Below are 24,084 nucleotides of genomic sequence, written 5' to 3'. Positions count from 1 at the left end.
CAACTACTATAATTTTTTTTTTAACTAACATGCTGTGTAGCCCAAACTTTTCCTTTTCATAAGGGGTAAAAGGGGAAAAAAATGTTTGTAACCCAATTTCTCACGAGTACAGAAATACCCAATATGTAGCATTTAACTGTTGCCATGAAATATGACAGGGTTCCGGAATGAGAGAGTGCCATGCACATTTGCGGCCTAAATTAGGGATTTGCATTGGGGCGGATCCGGATACAAGCATGGTGCTTGCCTACTCCACCAAAAATACCCTATGGAATTTTTTCCCCAACAGGGTGCCTCCAGCTGTTGCAATACTCTCAGCATGCCTGGACAGTCAATGGCTGTCCAGCATGGCTTGGAGTTGTTATTTTGCAACAGTTGGAGGCTCCATTTTGGAAACAGTGCCGTACAAGACATTTTTAATTCTTAGGGGGGGGGGGGGGGGGGGGTAACTGTGTAAGGGTGTGTGTATATGTAGTGTTTTTTCCTCTTTATAATGGGACCCCAAAATTTTGTTTTGAATGGATTGATCAGTTGTGCATGCACACCGCTGCTCCATTCTATATACGAAGCTATTGGAGATAGAGTGCTGTACTGTACACCAAAAAAGAAAAAAGCTAGCAACTATAGAGGGATGCACACCACTTAAAGCAAAATATTATTTTTATTGAATTTAATCGACACAAAAAAAAGTACACAAACAGTTAAAACATTTAAAGCTCATCCCGTACTGGGTATAATGACCCAACAGATATAAACAGTCCCGTCGCAATATAATAAGAATAACAAGATTATTAAACAGTAACACATCAGTAACAAGAAGGGCAGAACACACCTGAATATGAGCAGTAATCAAGTAGCAAGCATAGTGCACTGTGTGTTATTGATCCCCCATGATGGCAAAAATGCATGCTAAGAAATACAAAGTGCCACGTTCAGCATCATATGCAATATTTCAAATAAATATGAATGACAAAATGCTGAAAAATGCTGAGTGCTATGTGTTGTAAACTGTTGGGGGTAATGATGCAAATTAGAATGGCTACTGAAGGCCAAACTATCTCTAGCTACTGCCGGGACACCCTACATCAAGGACAGGCAAAAGCTGACCCCACGCGTTCCGCCTCCAGCTACAGTGGCTTCCACAGGAGTGGTTTGATACTCATTGTGTCTCTCTTATATATCATGAGAAATAAAAAACATCTGTAATGATACCTGTATGTAATTAGCCAGAGTATCTTGTGGCGTTGTGTGATGTCCACTAAACCGGAAATAATTCACTGCAAACTGGGAAGGTCACATGGTATTCACAATGTTTAGGCAAGATTTGCATAGTATGCGAGATAGAAACGAGGCTCTATACCTGTCTGTCTGTCAGTATGCAATGACATCGAGGCTCTGAACATAGAGTGAAATGAAAACGAGGCTTGGCACACAATATTCTAAGCGCCGAGCAAAAATGAGGCTCTATACCCGTCTGACGTCAATATGAAATGACACCGAGGCTCTGTACACAGAGCAGAATGAAAACAAGGCTTGGCACGCTATGTTCTAGGTGCAGAGTAAAAATAAGAACAAGGCTCAAAAAATAATAAAAAATAATGATCATAATAAGAACATGGCTCTGCACGCAATACAAAAAAGGCATGGGGGCTTCATGTATAATAATATATTAGTCAGTTATGGGTACTCGAAATAGGACATGGTGGAGTATAAACACTTGAGCAAAGACGAAGAGAGACACAATGAGTATCAAACCACTCCTGAGGAAACCACCGTAGCTGGAGGCGGAACGCGTGGAATCAGCTTTTCCCTGTCATTGATGTAGGGAGTCCCGGCAGTAGCTAGAGAGAGTTTCGCCTTCAGTAGCCACTCTCATTTACATCTTGACCCCAAACATTTTACAGCACATAGCACTCAGCATTTTTCAGCAGTTCGTCATTCATATTTATTTGAATTATTGCATATGATGCTGCATGTAACACTTTATATTTCTTAGCATATATTTTTTCCATCATGAGTGATCAATAACACACAAGTATACTTGTATACTTGCTACTTGCAACACAAGTATACTTGCTACTTGATTACTGCTCATATTCAGGTGGGTTCTGCCCTTCTTGTTACTGATTGGTAATCTTGTTATTCTGATTATTATATTGTACCGAGTCTGTTTATATCTGTGGGGTCATTATACCCATTACAGGGTGAGCGTAGTAAGATTACATTCATCCGCTCGGGTCATTGTGTATTTTTAAATGTTTTTAACTGTCTGTGTTTTTTTTTTTTTGTGTCGAGTAAATTCAATCAAAATAATATTTTACTTTAAGTGGTGTGTATCCGTCTAGAGTTGCTAGCTTTTTTCTTTTTTGGTGTACATGAAATAGATTTTTGCAACTGGTTTGCACCCAGTAGTGGATTATTTTGGGTGGTGTTCGTCTTTTCATATATCATTAACCTGTTGAGGATCACGGGCGTATGGGTACGCCCTTGTGCTTAAGGACGGGATGCCTGCTGATATCATTCAGCAGGCATCCCGTGCAGTAGCTGCAAATCGCCGATAAATCAAAATAGGGATGATCGGAGCTGTCAGAGACAGCGATAGGAGCGAGGTGGCAGGATGTAACCTCCTCCTATCCCCTGCGATTTGCCGATCAGGACTGACCGGCGAATCGCTGGGCAGGAGGGGAAAGTTAATTTCCGCCACTGGATGTCGGAGCAGAGCGGGGGAAGATGGCAGCGATGTGCGGGGGCCTTGGATGTGGTAGGACCGTCGGCGGCAGTTACCTGGGTTCATGCGGGCACCAGTGACTAGTGAGTGGTGGGTGACAGGAGGTGGCAGGCAAGTGGAGGCAGCGGTAAAGTGATCTTCACTGCTGCTTCTAGGAGATTCAAAACTGCAACTCTCAGCATGCCCAGAGAGCCAAAGGCTGTAGTTTTGCAACATCTGGGGGGGGGGGGGGGGGCACAGTTTTGAGACCACTGTCCTTCCAGGTGTTGCAAAACTACAATTTGCAGCATGCCCAGACAGCCCAGGCATGCTGGGAGTTGTAGTTCTCTAACATCTGGCCCTTCAGATGTTGCAGAACTACAACTCCCAGCATGCTGGGAGTTGTAGTTTTGCAACATCTGGAAGGACAGTGGTCCTTTAACTGTAGTGCTCCACATGTCAATTCAAAGCATACTAAGATTGTCCAGGCATGCTGGGAGTTGTAGTTCGGCAACCTCTGGCCCTTCAGATGTTGCTAAACTACAACTCCCAGCATGCCTGGGCAGTCTGGGCACGCTTGGAGTTGAAGTCTTGCAACATCTGGAGGGCTACAGTTTGGAGAACACTACACAGTGGTCTCCAAACTGTTCTCCTCCAGTTGTTGCATAACTACAACTCCCAACATGGTATTGCAACAACTGGAGGCACACTGGTTGGGAAACATTGTCTGTTTCCTAACTCAGTGTTTCCCAACCTGTGTGCCTCCTGCTGTTGCAAAACTATAACTCCCAGCATGCACTGACAGACCATGCATGCTGGGAGTTGTAGTTTTGCAACAGCTGGAGGCACATGGGTTGGGAAATACTGAGATAGGTAACAGACAGTGGTACGGAAACACTGCGGTAGTTCAGTTTTTCCCAATCCCAACCAGTGTGCCTCTAGCTGTTGCATAACTACAACTCCCAGAATGCACGGTCTGTCAGGGTACATTCACACGGGCGGGGGTTTACAGCAAGTTTCCCGTTTCAAGTTTGAGATGCGGCAAATGTTCTGCTGCAGCGGGGAAACTCACTATAATCCCCATGTGAATGTACCCTAAAAACACTACACTACACATCCTAAATAAAGAGTAAAACACTACATATACACTACACTCTTACACTGTCATTAGTTTGTACGTTAGTTTTTCAAAAAACTGAGCCTCCAGCTGTTTCAAAATAACCCCCAGTATTGCCGGACAGCCATTGACTGTCCAGGCATGTTGGGAGTTTTGCAAACAGCTGGAGGCACCCTGTTTGGGGAAAACTGACGTCCAGTATTTTTGGTGGAGGAAGCAAGTGTAATACTTGCATCCGGGTCCACACCTATGAAAATCCCTAATTTAGGCCTCAAATGCGCATGGCGCTCTCTCACATCGGTGCCCTGTCGTATTTCAAGGCAACAGTTTAGCGGCATACATGAGTTATATCCGTTCTCGGGAGTCATTGATCAAAAAAATTTTGGGGGCTTTTTCTCTTTTTTACCCCTTATGAAAAGGTAAAGTTGGGGTCTACACCAGTCTGTTAGTGAAATAAAAAAATAAAAAAAATTACACTAACATGCTGGTATTGCCCCATACTTTTCATTTCATAAGAGGTAAAAGGAAATAAAGACCCCCAAAATTTGTAACACAATTTCTCCTGAGTATGGAAATACCCCATATGTGGACGTAAAATGCTCTGTGGGCGCACAACAAGGCTCAGGAGTGAGAGTGCACTGTGAACATTTGAGGCCTAAACTGGCGATTTGCACAGGGGTGGCTGCTGGTTACAGCAGTTCTGACATAAACGCAAAAAAATAAATACCCACATGTGACCCCATTTTGGAAACTACACCCCTCATGGATCGTAACAAGGGGTATAGTGAGCCTTAACACCCCAAAGGTGACTGACAGATTTTTGAAACAGTGGTCTGTGAAAATGAAAAATTACATTTTTCATTTGCACAGCCCACTGTTAGAAAGATCTGTCAAACGCCAGTGGGGTGTAAATGGTCCCTGCACCCCTTGTTACATTCCTTGAGGGGTGTTGTTTTCCAAATAGTGTGCCATGTGGGGGCACATAGGGGCACCATAGGGTTCTGGCACCATAGGGGCTTCCTAAATGAGACATGCCCCCCAAAAACCATTTCACCAAAATTCGCTTTCCAAAAGCCCAATGTCGCTCTTTCCCTTCTGAGCCCTCTAGTGCACCTGCAGATCACTTTACATCCACATATGAGGTATTTCCTTACTCGAGAGAAATGGGGTTTCAAATTTTGGGGGACATTTTCACCTATTACCCCTTGTGAAAAGGAAAAATTTGGGGTAACATCAGCATTTTTGTGAAAAATTTTTATTTTTTTTCACGTCCAACTTTATTGAAAATTCCTCAAACACCTTTGGGGTGTAAAGGCTCACGTTTCAACTTGTTACGTTCCTTGAGTGGTGTAGTTTCCCAAATTGTATACCATGTGGGGTGTTTTTTGCTGTTCTGGCAAACTAAATTAAAGAACCCTATTTCTGATAATCTTTCTGGGTACTGTAATCCTCCCATTCCCTGTATTACTCTGGTTGCCCGTCTTTGAACCCTCTCAAGCTCCATTATATCTTTCTTGTACACTGGTGCCCAGGACTGTACACAGTATTCCATGTGTGGTCTGACTAGTGATTTGTACAGCTGTAGAATTATTTCCTTGTCATGGGCATCTATGCCCCTATTGATGCACCTCATGATTTTATTTGCCTAGGCAGCAGCTGCCCGACACTGGTCACTACAGCTAAATTTACTGTCAACTAAGACTCCCAAGTCCCTTTCCACGTCAGTCATCCCAAGTGTTCTCCCATTTAATACACAATCCCAGCCCGGATTTTTCCTCCCCATGTGCATTAGCTTACATTTATCAGTGTTGAACTTCATCTACCACTTCCCAACCCAAACCTCCAACCTATCCAGATCCATTTGTAACAGTGCACTGTCTTCTATTGTGTTTACCGCTTTACAAAGTTTAGCATCTTCTGCAAAGATTGCTACTTTACTATTTAACCCCTCTACAAGGTCATTAATGAATATATTAAATAGGCCAGGACCCAAGACTAACCCCTGTGGTACCCCACTTGTAACAGTCACCAAATCAGAATAAGTACCATTAATAACCTCTGTTTCCTATCACTGAGCCAGTTACTTACCCACTTACACATATTCTGCCCCAGCCAAATCCTTCTCATTTTATGCACCAACCGTTTATGTGGCACCATATAAAATGCTTTAGAAAAATCCAGATGTATGACATCCAGCACTTCCCCCTGGTCCAGTCTGGAGCTCCTAATAAAAGCTGATCAGGTTAGTTTGACAGGACCGATCCCTCATAAAGCCATGCTGATATGGAGTCATACATTTATTTTTATCAAGATATTCCAAAATAGCATCTCTTAGAAAATCCCAAAAAATTTATATACAACAGAGGTTAAACAGGTCAATAATTCCCTGGGTCACCTTTTGTCCCCTTTTTAAATATTGGCACCACTTTTGCCATGCGCCAGTCCTGGGGAACAGTTCCTGCTACTATAGAGTCCCTGAATATAAAAAATAGGGGTCTGTCTATTACATTACTTAATTCCTTTAGAAAACGGAGGTGAATGCCATCTGGACCTGGCAATTTGTCTATTTTGATTTTTTGTAGGCTGCACTGTACTTCTTCCTGGGTTAGACAGGTGACCTGTACTGGGGAGTTTACCTTATCTCGCTGTATTTCACCTGGCATTTCATTTTCCTCGGTGAATACAGTGGAAAAGAATTTGTTTTATATATTAGCTTTTTTCCTGATCCCCGTTTTTAATTTCTTTTTTGTATCGTTTTTTAAAGGGCATACCCTTTCATTTTTGACCTTTTTGCTATTTATATAGTTAAAGGGGTACTCCGCCCCTAGACATCTTATCCCCTATCGAAAGGATAGGGGATAAGATGTCAGATCGCTGGGGTCCCACTGCTGGGGACCCCCTGGATCTACCATGCAGCACCCACCTGTAGCGGCTTCCGGAACCGCTGGAGGTCCTCAGGCTGAGTCCATCTCGACCCCTGCGATGGAAGATCGTGATGTCACGACTCTGCCCCCATGTGATGTCACACCCTGCCCCTCTATGCAAGTCTATGGGAGGGGGCGTGACAGCCGTCACGCACCCTCCCATAGACTTGCATTGAGGGGCGGGGTGTGACGTCACACGGGGGCGGAGTCATGGCATCATGATCTTCCGTCCCGGTGGTCGTGATGCACTCAGCCTGAGGACCTCCAGCGGTTCCAGAAGCCGCTTGAGGTGGGTGCTGCATGGTAGATCCAGGGGTCCCCAGCAGCGGGACCCCGGCGATCTGACATCTTATCCCCTATACTTTGGATAGGGGATAAGATATCTAGGGGCGGAGTACCCCTTTAAAGAACATTTTGGGGTTAGTTTTACTCTCTTTGGCAATGAGTCTTTCTGTCTCTATTTTTGTGGCTTTTATCTGTTTTTTTTTACATATTTTACATTTTTCTCTATAGCTTCTTAAAGCTTCCTCACTGTCGTCCTCTTTTAGTAGTTTAAATGCTTTCTTTTTGTAATTTATTGCCCCTTAACGGTTTTATTCATCCATATTGGTTTTCTTTTATTTCTGACCCTTTCATTTCCATAAGGTATATACATCTTACAGTGAGAGTTTAAGATATTTTTTAAAGTCTCCCCAATTGTGTCAGTATGTTAGTTTAAAAAATGAAGATTTAGAATTTTCACCTCTACTTTGCTGCTATTCCTGGGAAGCACCTTAAGGGTTAACAAACTTTCTGACTGTCATTTTGAATCTGTTGAGGGCGCAGTTTTCAGAATGGGGTCCATTATGGGATATTTCTAACATAAAGACCCTCAAATTTACTTCAAAACTGAACTGGTCCCTGAAAAATTAAGATTTTGAAATTTACTTGAAAAATTGGAAAATTGCTGCTATACTTTGAAGCCCTCTGATGTCTCTAAATAGTAAAAACATGTCAACTTTATGATGCAAACATTAAGTAGACACATTGTATATGTGAATCAATATATAATTTATTTGGAATGTCTATTTTCCTTACAAGCAGAGATCTTCAAAGTTATAAAAAGGCTAAATTTTCAAATTTTTCATAAAATTTGGGAATTTTTCACCAAGAAATGATGCAAGCATCAACAAAAATTTACCACTTACATAAAGAAGAATATGTCACGAGAAAACAATCTCAGAATCAAATTCATAAGTACAAGCATCCCAGTTTTATTAATGATTAAAGTGACAGTTGTCAGAATTGCAAAAAATGGTCTGGTCCTTAGGGTCAAAATGGGCTCGGTCCCCAAGGGGTTAAGAGTGCTGTACTGGGCTCCAGCAGCACCATAGACAGTGAATGGATCAGCGGCACACTTTAAGTACTTGCCACACTATTTTAAAACAAAGACCTAGGGTTTCGAGCAGTCAGACCCCCTTGTACTTTGACACTTATTCCCTAATACTAGTAATTATTATAACTACTATTACAATGATATATCATAGCCTCAGTGACTATAGGTTTATTGTATAAAATTAAAGGGGTATTCCGGGAGACTTTTTTTATTTGACTATGCTACAGTGGATGTAAAGTTAGTGTAGTTCATGATATAGTGTCTATATCTGTGCTTGATGGCTGGTCTCACAATTCTTATGTGATCTTTGCCCTGATGTTCATTGTTATCAACATACAAAATGAGTGTTGTCTTGGGCTTTTCCTGGGTTGCAGTGCACCTACATTACATCACTAGTCAGTGTTGGGTGGGATGGAGCTCATTCTCCAAAGGGCTGCAGGGAATTTTAGTTTCAAGCACAGCTCGCATGAAAGGGAGCCTAGCTGTGTTTCAATGGGTGGGGTGACAGATGTGTGAAAGAGAGAAAAGTCACCTCAAACTTACAAATAAAGGATCCTGGGAATTGTAGTTAGAGGGAGGGAACTCCAACAGGAAATAGTCATTTCACAAAAAGAAAGCAGCAGTGGTATGGTGGACCCACAACACAGCCATTTAGCCCCAAGACATGCACGGATCCTTACTAAGCATATCATTACTGTCTGGCAAGTAAGTACTAAAGTAACCTTATGTTGGATAACCTTTTTAACATTTATTTAAATAAAAGCTACAAATTACTTTAACGTTTAGCTTAATATTTTGTGTTTCCTTACTAAAACCAGGAATTGGAGGGACTGGCCGACAATCTGCCACAAGACTTGCAGCATTCATGGCAGATATTGAAGTTTTTCAAGTTAGTATTCTGAAATCATACACAGTTAGTGAATGGAGAGATGACCTGAAAAAGGTGTTGAGAGCCACTGGACAGAATGGGATTCCGACTGTGTTTCTATTTGCTGATCATCAAATAAAGGTACAACAAAACAAAGAAAGGTTAAACCAGAGAATAATTTAATCATGCTTGTACCTGGCCATAAAAATAACATATTATCAGCAATGCAGCATATAATAATAGCTACTTACATACATAGTGATATTGTGCCACAAAACTGTAATATCAATACTCTACAAAGTTCCTCAGCAAATTGCCTGCTTTAGTCCTCAGAATGCCTATTATGAGAATGATAGTAGTTTCATGAACGCTCATTAAAGATGATGAAGAAAGATGGGGCTTCAGGATAGAAACGTGTTTTGCAAATAACTGCACAGGAAAAGTACAAGAAATAAATTAATAGTGAAAGATTTTTTTTGTCTTGTTCTGAGATTCATTATTTGAATTGTAAATGGGTAATTTTCTTTTCTGCAATAGGATGAGTCATTTTTGGAAGACATCAACATGATCCTGAGCACTGGTGATGTTCCTTCCCTGTTTAATAATGAAGAAAAACTGGAAGTCATGGAAAAGGTCATCTTTATTTTATTGTTCTCCAGTCAGAGGTGCTCACAGACAGAGAGGGAGGAGGGCATCGGAATTATTTCGTGATACAAGAAACTCATTGAACATTGTAAAGGGAATTCTAGTAAAGTTTACAGAAAGGAAATTAACCTTAATGGTGCTGCACAACAGTCCATGAGTTACAAAATATTACCTTCTAAGTTTATGTGTTTTATAACATTTCAAGGTACATCAGATGGTTAACTGAAAATTCGCCAAGTGATGCTTTTTGAAATTACTTATTGCTTAAGACCCAACAAAGGGTACAGTGGGGCAAAAAAAGTATTTAGTCAGCCACTAATTGTGCAAGTTCTCCCACTTAAAAAGATGAGAGAGGCCTGTAATTTTCATCATAGGTGTCGGGCCCAAGGCCTGATTATGGAAACATACATGTGTTTTATAATTGTATCTATGTATAAACTAAGACCTGGGGGTGAGGGTCATTCAGACTGCGTGTTTGTGTATTGCATTTTATTGGGGGTCTGGCTGTTTGGTATCTTTGAAGTCATGCACTATGGTCCCATCATATAATCAAACAGATAAGGGGTCAGGAAGAGAGATGCCTCACCTGGTGGGATCAGAGGGGAGGGGGGGGGATGGAGTTTCCCTCCAAAGGAGCAGAGATAAGATTTAAAATGCTGGATTCAACTGTTGTTCAAGGCTGTGCCAAAAGCTGACAAGAGCTGGACTCTCACTCACAAGGACGGCTATATCATCATGCTGTAAGAACTTCACCTTTTGTTTTCTGAACTTGTCTTGCTAAACTCTTTCATATTTTTGTAACTGTATGTCATTTGTTTATTTTTATGCATAGCACTGTGATACCTTTTATCAGATTAAATGTTTAATTAATCAGCTATGGTCTTTGATCTCTCACCTTTCTGAAGGCAGCTCTGGTGGAAATATGTTTATCTAAGGGTTAATTTGGTGACTTGCTGGGACTAGTAGTGGATACCCAGAGGTCTGGCGGCTTTAACCCTTGCACCATCACACTCTCTCTAATGTCTTGGCTGGACCGATAGGTTGTGATCATGACAATAGGTATACCTCAACTATGAGAGACATAATGAGAAAAAAAATCATAAAATAACATTGAGTTTCAAAGAATGTATTTGCAAATTATGGTGGAAAATAAGTATTTGGTCAATTACAAAAGTTCATCTCAATATTATTTTATATATCCTTTGTTGGCAAGGACAGAGGTCAAACGTTTTCTGTAAGTCTCCGCAAGGTTTTCACACACTGTTGCTGGTATTTTGGCCCTTACCTCCAGGCAGATCTCCTCTAGAGCAGTGATGTTTTGTGGCTGTCGCTGGGCAACACAGACTTTCAACTCCCTCCAAAGGTTTTCTATGGGGTTGAGATCTGGAGACTGGCTAGGCCACTCCATAACCTTGAAATGCTTCTTATGAAGCCACTCCTTCGTTGCCCGGGTGGTGTTTTTGGGATCATTGTGATGCTGAAAGACCCCGCCACATTTCATCTTCAATGCCCTTGCTGATGGAAGGAGGTTTTCACTCAAATTCTCACGATACATGGCCCCATTCATTCTTTCCTTTACATGGATCATTTGTCCTAGTCCCTCAGCAGAAAAACAGCCTCAAAGCATAGCTTTCCCCCCCCCCCCATGCATACCAGTAGGTATGGTGTTCTTTGTATTCAACTCAGCATTCTTTCTCCTCCAAACATGAGGAGTTTTTACCAAAAAGTTCTACTTTGGTTTAATCTGACCATATGACATTCTCCCAATACTCTTCTGGATCACCCAAATGCTCTCTAGCAAACTTCAGATGGGCCCGGGCGTGTACTGGCTTAAGGAGGGGGACACGTCTGGCACTGCATGATTTGAGTCCCTGGTGGGGTAATGTGTTACTGATAGTAGCCTTTGTTACTTTGGTCCCAGCTCTCTGCAGGTCATTCACTACTAGGTCTCCGTGTGGTGAGAACTTGCATGGAGCCCAAGATTGAGGGAGATCATTAGTGGCCTTGTATGTCTTCCATATTCTAATAATTGCTCCTTCAGTTGATTTCTTCACTCCAACCTGCTTGCCTATTGCAAATTCAGTCTTACCAGCCTGGTGCAGGTCTACAATTTTGTTTCTGGTGTACTTTGACAGCTCTTTGGTCTTGGCCATAGTGGAGTTTGGAGTGTGACTGTTTGAGCTTGTGGACAGCAGGTGTCTTTTATACTGATGACAAGTTCAAACAGATGCCATTAATACAAGTAACGAGCGGAGGACAGAGGAGATTCTTAACCCCTTAAGGACCAGGCCATTTTACACCTTAAGGACCGGAGCGTTTTTTGCAATTCTGACCGCTGTCACTTTAAACATTAATAACTCTGGAATGCTTTTAGTTATCATTCTGATTTCGAGATTGTTTTTTCATGACATATTCTACTTTAACTTAGTGGTAACATTTTATGGTAACTTGCAACCTTTCTTGGTGAAAAACCCCCAAATTTTATGAAAAAAATGAAAATTTTGCATTTTTCTAACTTTGAAGCTCTCTGCTTGTAAGGAAAATGGATATTCAAAATATATATTTTTTGGGTTCACATATACAATATGTCTACTTTATGTTTGCATCATAAAATTTATGAGTTTTTACTTTTGGAAGACTCCAGAGGGCTTCAAAGTTCAGCAGCAATTTTGAAATTTTTCACAAAATTTTCAAACTCACTATTTTTCAGGGACCAGTTCAGTTTTGAAGTGGATTTGAAGGGTCTTCATATTAGAAATACCCCAAAAAGACCCCATTATAAAAACTACACCCCCTAAAGTATTCAAAATGACATTCAGTAAGTGTATTAACCCTTTAGGTGTTTCACAGGAATAGCAGCAAAGTGAATGAGAAAATTCAAAATCTTCATTTTTTACAGGGATAACGTGAACCTTAATGCCCTACAGGTGTTTCACGACTTTTGCATATGTAAAAAAAAAATATTTTTTTTACCTAAAATGCTTGTTTTCCCAAAATGTTTACATTTTTAAAAAGGGTAATAGCGGAAAATACCCCCCAAAATTTGAAGCCCAATTTCTCCCTATTCAGAAAACACCCCATATGGGGGTGAAAAGTGCTCTGCTGGCGCACTACAGGTCTCAGAAGAGAAGGAGTCACATTTGGCTTTTTGAAAGCAAATTTTGCTCTGGGGGCATGCCGCATTTAGGAAGCCCCTATGGTGCCAGAACAGCAAAAAAAAAACACATGGCATACCATTTTGGAAACTAGACCCCTGTAACAAGGGGTAATGTGAACCTTAATACCCTACAGGTGTTTCACGACTTTTGCATATGTAAAAAAATATGTATTTTTTTTACCTAAAATGCTTGGTTTTCCAAAATTTTTACAATTTTAAAAAGGGTAATAGCAGAAAATACCCCCAAAATTTGAAGCCCAATTTCTCCCGATTCAGAAAACACCCCATATGGGGGTGAAAAGTGCTCTGCTGGCGCACTACAGGTCTCAGAAGAGAAGGAGTCACATTTGGCTTTTTGAAAGCGAATTTTGCTCTGGGGGCATGCCGCATTTAGGAAGCCCCTATGGTGCCAGGACAGCAAAAAAAAACCACATGGCATACCATTTTGGAAACTAAACCCCTCAGGGAACGTAAAAAGGGGTAATGTGAACCTTAATACCCTACAGGTGTTTCACGACTTTTGCATATGTAAAAAAATATATTTTTTTTTTACCTAAAATGCTTGTTTTCCCGAAAATGTTACATTTTTAAAAAGGGTAATAGCAGAAAATACCCCCCAAAATTTGTTAGGCAATTTCTCCCGAGTACGGCGATACCCCATATGTGGCCCTAAACTGTTGCCTTGAAATACGACAGGGCTCCAAAGTGAGAGCACCATGCGCATTTGAGGCCTAAATTAGGGACTTGCATAGGGGTGGAAATAGGGGTATTCTACGCCAGTGATTCCCAAACAGGGTGCCTCCAGCCGTTGTAAAACTCCCAGCATGCCTAGACAGTCAACGGCTATCTGGCAATACTGGGAGTAGTTGTTTTGCAACAGCTGGAGGCTCCGTTTTGGAAACAGTGGCGTACCAGACGTTTTTCATTTTTATTGGGGAGGGGAGGGGGGTTGTATAGGGGTATGTGTATATGTAGTGTTTTTTACTTTTTATTTTATTGTGTGTTAGTGTAGTTTAGTGTTTTTAGGGTACAGTCACACGGGCGGGGGTTCACAGTAGTTTCTCGCTGGCAGTTTGAGCTGCGGCAGAAAATTTGACACAGCTCAAACTTTCAGCCGGATACCTACTGTAATCCTCCGCACATGTGAGTGTACCCTGTACGTTCACATTGGGGGGGGGGGGACATCCAGCTGTTGCAAAACTACAACTCCCAGCATGTACGGTCTATCAGTGCATGCTGGGAGTTGTAGTTTTGCAACCGCTGGAGGCTCCGTTTTGGAAACAGTGGCGTACCAGACGTTTTTCATTTTTATTGGGGAGGGGGGCTGTGTAGGGGTATGTGTATACGTAGTGTTTTTTACTTTTTTTTATTGTGTGTTAGTGTAGTGTAGTGTTTTTAGGGTACAGTCGCATGGGCGGGGGTTCACAGTAGTTTCTCGCTGGCAGTTTGAGCTGCGGCAGAAATTTTGCCGCACCTCAAACTTGCAGCCGGATACTTACTGTAATCCTCCGCCCATGTGAGTGTACCCTGTACATTCACATTGGGGGGGGGGGACATCCAGCTGTTGCAAAACTACAACTCCCAGCATGTATTGTCTATGTCTATCAGTGCATGCTGGGAGTTGTAGTTTTGCAACAGCTTGAGGCACACTGGTTGTGAAACACTGAGTTTGGTAACAAACTCAGTGTTTTGCAACCAGTGTGCCTTCAGCTGTTGCAAAAGCTACAACCCCCAGCATGTACGGACAGCGGAAGGGCATGCTGGGTGTTGTAGTTATGCAACAGCTGGAGGCATACTACTTTGGCTGGGGATGCTGGGGATTGTAGTTATGCAACAGCTGGAGACACACTGGTTTGCTACTTAACTCAGTGTGCCTTCAGCTGTTGCAAAACTACAACTCTCAGCAGTCACCGACAGCCAACGGGCATGCTGGGAGTTGTAGTTATGCAACCACCAGATGCACCACTACAACTCCCAGCATGCACTTTAGCTGATTGTGCAAGCTGGGAGTTGTAGTTATACAACAGCTGAAGGTACACTTTTCCATAGAAAGAATGTGCCTCCAGCTGTTGCAAAACTACAAGTCCCAGCATGCCCATAAGGGAATGCTGGGAGTTGTGGTGGTCTGCCTCCTGCTGTTGCATAACTACAGCTCCCAGCATGCCCTTTTTGCATGCTGGGAGCTGTTGCTAAGCAACAGCAGGAGGCTGTCACTCACCTCCAACGATCCTCGCCGCACAGGTCAGTCCCTCGTCGTCGCCGCCGCTGCTCCTGGGGCCCCGATCCCAACAGGGACGCCGGGGATCGGGGTCCCCAGCACCCGGGGTGCACGTCCCGCACCCGCTCACGTCCTCCGGAAGAGGGGCGGAGCGGGTTGCGGGAGTGACACCCGCAGCAGGCGCCCTGATTGGTCGGCCGGCCACCTCACCCCTGCTGGCTCTGGCTGTTCGGGGCCGTCTCTGACGGCCCCGATCAGCCAATAATTCCGGGTCACCGGGTCACTGGAGACCCGATTGACCCGGAATCCGCCGCAGATCGCTGGACTGAATTGTCCAGCGATCTGCGGCCATCGCCGACATGGGGGGTCATAATGACCCCCCTGGGCGATATGCCCCGATGCCTGCTGAACGATTTCAGCAGGCATCGGGCACCGGCTCCACTCCAGATGGTTGCGGGGGGCCGGTAAAACACATGATGTTCTCATACGTCATGTGTCCTTAAGGACTCGGAAATGGAGACGTATGAGAACGTCATGTGTCCTTAAGGGGTTAAAGAAGAAGTTACAGGTCTGTGAGAGCCAGAAATCTTGCTTGTTTGTAGGTGACCAAATACTTATTTTCCACCATAATTTGCAAATAAATTCTTTAAAAATCAGACAATGTGATTTTTTTGATTTTTTTCTCATTATGTCTCTTATAGTTGAGGTATACCTATGATGAAAATTAAAGGCCTCTCTCATCTTTTTAAGTGGGAGAACTTGCACAAGTGGTGGCTGAATAAATGCTGTTTTGTCCCACTGTATGTTTACATGATGCAGCTAAGATGCAGATTTTATGTAAAAAATTTTCATCCGATTGTAAATAAATTATTTTGTTTTTATTCAGATTGTAGATTTTCACTGCAGATTTTCTGCTTTGGGTTTTACGCAACTGATATACAACTGATCCACAGCAGATCTGCATCATGTGAACATACTCAAAGTCTTATTTTAGTTGGTACCAATACAGCTACATTTAAGGGTTTGTATTGTGGATGCATTGTTGTGCTACATAGGTATAATAGTTGATAAAAAGCTTCTATACACATTGGCCCTGATTTAGCATTGCCCCAGAAATTCTGTGTGCTCAAGAATTTCAAAAACCAGACCAACTCTCCATTATTCTTAGAAAACCCAAAACGTGGCATGGCCACTGAAAATGGGGCGTGTTCCCAACATTTTTCGAAAAATCCCAACATATTTACTTTTCCACATAAAATGTGGGGGATTTGGGCTGAGGAAAACACTACAGCTCAGAGCATGTGTAAAAAAAAAAAAAGCAAAACGTAGGGAAAAGGACAAAACATAGGGAAACATTAGTAAATACCATGGAAAAATATCTGTTGGGGAAAAAAAAACCACAAAGAAAACTACACTCCACTCCTAGTAAATCAAGGCCATTGTCTAGAAGAGAGTATTTAAGGGGGTATTCCAGTATAAAAAAAAATTCAATATCCCTCCAATTTCTAATTTAGTGTCACCCCAAACTATATTTGCTTTAAAGGAGTAGTCCAGTGGTGATTCAGTGGTGAGCAACTTATCCCCTATCCTAAGGATAGGGGATAAGTTGCAGATCGCGGGGGGTCCGACCGCTGGGGCCCCCTGCGATCTCCTGTACGGAGCCCCGACAGCCCGCAGGAAGGGGGCGTGTCGACCTCCGCACGAGGCGGCGGCCGACACGCCCCCTCAATAAACTCTATGGCAGGGCCGAAGCGCTGCCTTCGGCAATCTCCGGCTCTACCATAGAGATGTATTGAGGGGGCGTGTCGGCCGCCGCCTCGTGCGGGGGTCGACACCCGCTATCTCGGCGGAGAGCCGGGGCCCCGTACAGAGAGATCGCAGGGGGCCCCAGCGGTCGGAACCCCCGCGATCTCACACTTATCCCCAATCCTTAGGATAGGGGATAAGTTTTTCACCACTGGACTACCCCTTTAACATGTTTTTGCTTGAAATATCCCTGAGAGGAATTTGTGTGGTTCTCTCATTGTCAGTGAGGTTTTGTCTCAAGCTCCCAGCTCCTCCCGCTCTCCTGAGAATTTGCATCATCCTGTCTCAAATGAGTATAATAGTATTTACTTAGTTGAATGTGTAACAGTATGAAGTAAGCCCCAATTCTCCCATTAGTGGCAGCTACAGGAAGCCAGTGTGTTAGATTTAAAATCTATGTCTGTACAGGGGATTGAGCATTGTTTGAGAAAAAAAAAAGAATCCCTCACGAGAAAAAAAGTTAAATAAAATAATATATATATATATATATATATATATACATATATATATATATATATATATATATATATATATATATATAGGTTTGACAAAGACAGCGAGAGGCTGTCGAAACGTGTGAATAAAAGACATCACTTTGCACTGAATCAACGGGAGTGCCACTATTTCTTTTTGGACATATATATATATATATATATATATATATATATATATATATATATATAAAACTTATAAGCACATTATGCCAAAAAGGTGAATGCTGACTTAATAAGTTTATTTGTGAGGTTAGAACATCAGATGAAAATGACTACGGGTAGAAAGTTAAAGGTAAGATATGTTTCCATGAGTGTTTTTTTTAGTACATTCTCATAATATATTTCAATTTATAAACAAAAATGGAATTACATTTAACATGATTCTCCGAAATGGTTGAACATCAGCTTTATTTTCTCTTCACTCTCATAAGAACTTACTCCATAAAGAAAGCTTATGCCATCTAATTCCAGCCTTTCAGTTTATTCTCTATAGGAAGAATTTTTGTTGGCAGCGGGCCAGTGACCTGGTTTGGGTTAGAAATTGTTCTTATAGAATGAACAAAAGTACAGAATTGTTATCATTTCATGTAATTCATAAAGTAAGGATGGCTTTTGTTTTGATGTCAGTATTCATTAAAAAATAGATATAAAGTAAATATTTGATACCCACGTAGCATTGTGCAAAGCCATCATCACATTGATAGTTTTGTTTACACCTGTATGGCAGGAGATATTTAGTTATTAATGTTGTTGCTAGGATAAGATTATTTCAGGTTGATATATAGGTAATTTGTCAATTAAGGGGTTACTCCACCCCTAGTCATGTTATTCCCAATCCAAAGGACCCCTGCGATCTTCGTGCAGCACCCGATGTTCTAAACAGTTTGTTTAGAACATTGGGCTTCCGCGGTGGGGGTCGTTACATCACGTCACAATCCCCTCACGCCACATACTGTTTTAAACCCAGGATGCTGCACGGAGATTGCGGGGGGTCCCAGCGGCGGGTCCCCCATGGTTAGACATCTTATCCCCTATCCTTTAGATATGGGATAAAATGTCTAAGGGTGGTGTTCCCCCCGTTAAGGAAATGTGATGCAATGGCTATGAGAAACTTAAAGTTCTGTTGTTGCTTATTACTGTTTTATAGATGCGTCAGTTTTTGCCAGCTCATGAAACACAAAGTGAAAACATTCCATCAGAATTTTACAATAAATTTAAAGATGGCATTAAAAGGAACTTACATGTCGTGCTAGCATTTAGTCCAACAGGAGAAGCTTTTCGTCACCATCTACGTCATTACACATCTCTTGTAAACGGTTGCACAGTTGACTGGTTTCAGGTAAAATAAGTTTCATTATCCGTGTATTATAAGACCTTAGGTAACTTTTTCACTTTCTAAATCATCAATGAATACCATGTGACTATTTTTAACAAATTGTATTATGTCCTACTACAGCAAGTAAACAAAAGATGGGTCAATGGGTGGAATTTGAGTCTGAGGGGCGTGAGTCATGTTCAGGGCGGTGTGATTAAGAAGTTCCCTGAGCTGAGCATTCACACCCTATTTTGCAATTAAACCTTCCACCCATCTGACTATTCAGATAAAAATATAAATAGTCAACAAAATAGCAAAACCCTTATATCTTGGGAACAGGGGGCATAGCGACAAAGTAAATACACTGTTGGAATAAGGGCACCCGAGATTATAAAATTATTTTGAAAAATCTAAATTGAATTCCAATGATATTGCAGTCAGCGGATATAAATGTATTATTATTTGTAACGTATGATCTGTTGCTACCTGGCAACTGACAACCAGCTTGTAATGTCCTTTTTTCTGTATTTAGCATTTTTATGCTTTGGGTCCTGCACAGTTTCTGTTTATTTTCCCTGGTGTGGGAAGAGTTAACCTTCCAGCCCTTCAGCACTAGCAGTATATATAAGGCCTCTTTAGGTGTTGCTCTGGGCTGGTAATTACACCTGTTACTCTGACCATGTTTGCATGATGTTCTCTATGTCTGTCTGAGCACATGTATCCTGAGTTTTAACCATGGTTATCTGTCCTGTTTGATATATAGATTTTAGCTTGCCTTGTTTTAGTACCGTTGTCTGGTTTTAGCATTCTTGAATTGTTCGTTCTGCATATTCTTTGTGTTGCCTGAGTCTGTGTGTTTGTCAGTCATGATTTGACTTTGTTTGCTCCTAGATCTCCTTGGATAGAATCCTGTTCTGAGCTTTGTGCTAATCTGTCTATCTAGGAGTGAGTTAGCCTTGTGTCTGTACCCATGTTTGCTTGTATTTATGATTTTTGTTTCCTCCTAGGCTAGTATCCTATTCACACTGTGAAGTGTGCCTGCTAGCTAGGAGCCTATTTGGCTTTAGTATGGATGTCCCTCCATGATTGGAGTGAGGTGTCTTGTGTGTTCTTGTTTGGAGTCCAGTGTGAACAGTGTGAACTCTTGATTTCCCGACTCGTTTAGTGTTCTGACATTCAGTTAACCTGTTCATCCCATGCATCTCCTGGTTTTGTCTGCTGTACCCTTATCCTCACAACTAGTCTTGTTCATATTATCATATCTGCCATTAATATTCATCCTGTTTTTAGTATGCTTTATCCTGCCTGGCATTTCTGTTCGTAGCTTTGTAGTATACCCGTTATGCTCCTGACTTGTTTCCCAACATTTACTTTTTGTTTTTGTTTTGTTTGACTCTGACGCCCCAGCACTATAGTGCAGTATAGGGTTCGTCCTCGTGGTCGTCAATCCGTCATTTAGGGTGGATGAGCATTAGGAAGGGACAATGGCTGTAGGGACAGTTAGGGCTCACTAGCTCCCTGTTCCCTGCCCCCTATCATGACACAGCTGATGTTACTAGTTTTTTTATGGAATTTTTGTTTGTAAATTTTATTTTTTGTAGGTTCTAATTTCTAAAAGGTCTTATTAGTATACACATATAAAGTAGTTACATTGAGTATTTATATAGAATTTATTGGTAGTTAATAACATTTTTCTGAACAATTCAGAGCCACAACCCATATCCACCTTTTTGAGCTCAGCAGTTGAGGTACTTGATAGTGCTGACATATTCATTAGTAGCAGCATGTTTTGTAAAAATAAAAATGAAAAATACAAAAATATAAAAACAGAAAACATGTATGTACCTTACAAATTAATTGGATTCAGCATTCACAGACTATACAGCCAATGCAAAATAAAGGTTGAGCTTGAACTTACTGTCATGAAAACAACTGGAAATATTTCTCAGGCTCCCACCTGTCATGCATACATTGCTTCTTTGAAGAGATATGAAGCCCCAATGTAAAGAGACAACACAGTGATCACATTTCCTATGGTAACCTCAGTAAGGTGCAGTGTGGATCCAGGTAACCAAAGACACTGATGTCTCCAAATACAACATACAAGCTGTCATTATTCGATTCATAAATTATGCAGATATTGTTGTAAATAAACAAAGTCTCCCTAAAATCTTCCTCTCACTGGCTGAACATCCTTGCCTCTGTGCTTTATAATAGCTGTTATGAGGACCTATATTTCCTAATGAAAGTGAATAGACCATGAGATACAGATCTGTGCTCACTACTGTCATAATCAGTTGTACTTTTAGATCAGGTTTTTAATGTTATATTACTTTTCTTCATTTCATTTATTTACTCTTTTGTCAATAATCTTATTTTTAATTATTTGACGTTTGTCATCCCCAATGATGGTTTTGACATGTTTCTTGTAAGCACTAACAAACTGTTATAATTTTTCATGCATGGCGGTTCATAAACACAATTTATACCACAGAAGACTGTATCAGAAGCCTAATATATTATACTATTTTATATTTTCAAAAAATTTAAAAAAAGTTTGGTTTCAAATATTCAAGAAAAAAATATGACTATTAAACCTTCATTGAGGATAGACTTCCTTTCTAATTCTTGCCTTACTTGAGTATAAACTAGCCTTGCAAATTTCTTACCAATTTATATGTATGTTTCAACCAACTTTCTATATTATGATCTTTTCCTACCCAGATAATATCAAAACAAACTTGCTTTATTATGCAGGGTGATTATCAGTCTGATATTGCCCTGTGTAATGGGACTAGTGATCTGGCATTGAATAAGCAAATACCCATTCGTTGGCTGATCAGGTCATTTTAATCTGTCAAAAAATGGTCAGGCACATATCTCCCCATGTAATAGGGTATGTGTGGCTGATGGTGATGAAAGCAAAGGGCCACATTAACAATCAAACAATCATTCATGGTCACACAATTACCATGTAGTGTAATAGGCTTAGTAAATGAGCACTGATCTATGAGATCTGCGCTCATTTACTCTAGTTTGCAGATAGATGCTAATGGAAGCTGGAGGACTCTGCTGAGGTCTTCACCACGTGACCAGCCCCACCTATTGGGGGTATCAGACTCCTGCTTGGAATGTACTATACCCTGCATAAAGTCCTTTCCGTGGGTCTGCCAAGCCTTTTCAGAACAGAATCTGGGTCCAGCGCTATATCAGAGCAATTCTTCCTAGCCTGCCGGTGCTGCAGGCACACCTCTGCCATTTACTCATGGGTTCATACAGCCTTATTAGGCTGTATGAACCGATGAGTAAATGGCAGAGGTGTGCCTGCAGCACCGGCAGGCTAGGAAGAATTGCTCCGATATAGCGCTGGATAAAAATGAAAAATACAAAAATAGTGCAATCATTGGTCTGTGGTTGAAAGTATCTAATAGGTTTTTAAAACATCATACAAAATGTTACTATATGGTTGTACTGAAACTTGACTAATTGAGTAGCCTTCCTCTCTTCAGCTACCCATGATTTTGTATTGGTGACCATGCTACTGATAAAAGACACAAATCCTGCGGTCACTCACAGTACACGACTATTTATATAAAATGGTAGGAGAGCACCAGGAGGAAGGAAGATTAGGATAAGGAGAGATACCATCAATAAAATAACATTTGTATGTGGTATAAGCAAGATGTTTTGTATTCCTGGCCAGAACATAACTTTAAAGCAGATGTACCGTTCCATCACTTACTAAATCTTATTTGATAAATGGGTGCAAATTACCTTATATTCGGCTTTTCATGGTCAGTTTATTTGGCATAGTTATTGTCATCCATACCTTGTTGCAATGGCAATACCCTATCAAAAGTGCTGAACCTGTTTTAATACACAATAGTGAACCTTAACACTCTACAATGTTCATCACTTTGAAGACATAGAGAACATGAGGTGGTTTACTTCTGTACAATAAAAATAAGTTGTTTATTCTCTGACAATACATTTCACTAATGGAGAATATGTAGTTAATGAAGCAGGTAGGACAGTAATGTGACAGTAGGGACAATTTTGGACTTTCATGTATTTTTATCATTTATATTTGGAGCTAATGAACAAAACGAAAATGAATTGTATGCAAATATTTGTATAAAATTTTGCACAATTGTGCTGAAAGTCTGGTGTTTGTTTTTTTGCCTTCCTCTCAGTATAATAAACATTTTTTTTCTACAGGCATGGCCCGAAGACGCTCTTGAGAAGGTGGCAAATCATTTTCTTGATGATGTGGAAATGTCACAGGAAATAAGGAATGAAGCTGTGTTCATGTGTCAGCACTTCCATCAAAGTGTTGTAGCTCTGTCTGAAAGGTATTTAATTAAAGTTACAGTATGAGTGTTTACTAGAAGATATTAAACTTTTCTGCTAACTATTTATACTCTGGATGGTGCCTGAAAGCAGAGCCCTGTGGCAGGAGGCAGATAATGAATACCAAGTAAATGCAAGATGCAAATAATGTACGCAAACAATGTAAGCGCTGTACTATATTGCTCAATATATTTAAAATTGTTTTCTTCAAAACTTTTTTTGAGAGAGCAGCATATCTTATTATTATTTACTATGGTGGAGCTGGAGAGGGTTCAAAGACGGGCAACTAGAGTAATACGGGGAATTGGAGGACTACAGTACCCAGAAAGATTATCAGAATTAGGGTTATTTAGTTTAAAAAAAGAAGGCTTAGGGACGACCTAATATCTATGTATAAATGTATCAGGGGACATTACAGAGATCTCTCCCATTATCTATTTATACCCAGGACTGTATCTATAACAAGGGGGCATCCTCTACGTCTAGAGGAAAGAAGGTTTCTACACAGCAAAGACTGGGGTTCTTTACTGTAAGAGCAGCGAGACTGTGGAATTCTCTGCCAGAGGAGGTGGTCATGATGAACTCTGTAAAATATTTTAAAAGGGGTCTTGATGCATTTTTGGAGAATAATAACATTAAAGGTTATGGATTCTAGATCTATATTAACTCAGTAGGGACTAGTTAGGGTTATAGATTGAACTTGATGGATTCTGGCCTTTTTTTTTTACCTTATGAACTATGTTACTATGTTACTTTTTATCCAGTATGGTGTGTATTTCAGTACATACAGCATTCCAGCTCTTCACACAACCATGTATTTTACTTCTGTATTTGAAATATATAGAATGTGTTATTCCTGTTTATTTTGACATCTATATTTTTTCAGATTTTCTGGAAATAAATGATATTGTTGTAAGGGGTTTCACAAGCACAGCAGTTTGTGGCAGGTTTCCATTCAGTATTTTAAGCTAAAGCCAAAAGTGAATCTAGCAAGAAAAAGCCTATCGTTTATGTTACAAATTTTTGGAAAACCTACTGGTCTTGGCTCAAAAAACTTAATGAAAAGATGCCACAAAAAGCCATGTGTGAATCCTCTTCAGGCTCTAAT

At 40.9% G+C, this 24,084-nt stretch overlaps 1 protein-coding gene across 1 annotated transcript in view; it reads left to right on the top strand.

Moving 5' to 3' along the window:
• The window catches only part of LOC130369339 (dynein axonemal heavy chain 3-like), a 919,716-nt gene that overhangs the window by 497,213 nt on the left and 398,419 nt on the right, over window positions 1–24,084 (top strand). Inside the window, exons 26-29 of the mRNA XM_056574479.1 lie at window positions 8,942–9,132; window positions 9,529–9,624; window positions 18,459–18,650; window positions 22,845–22,978. Coding sequence (XP_056430454.1) covers window positions 8,942–9,132; window positions 9,529–9,624; window positions 18,459–18,650; window positions 22,845–22,978 — 613 coding nt within the window. The remainder of the gene's footprint in view (window positions 1–8,941; window positions 9,133–9,528; window positions 9,625–18,458; window positions 18,651–22,844; window positions 22,979–24,084) is intronic.

Source organism: Hyla sarda, chromosome 4, assembly GCF_029499605.1.
Source record: "Hyla sarda isolate aHylSar1 chromosome 4, aHylSar1.hap1, whole genome shotgun sequence".
NCBI lineage: Eukaryota > Metazoa > Chordata > Amphibia > Anura > Hylidae > Hyla > Hyla sarda.
Note: the sequence above shows the minus strand (reverse complement) of the source record. Positions and strands in the feature narration are given on the sequence as shown.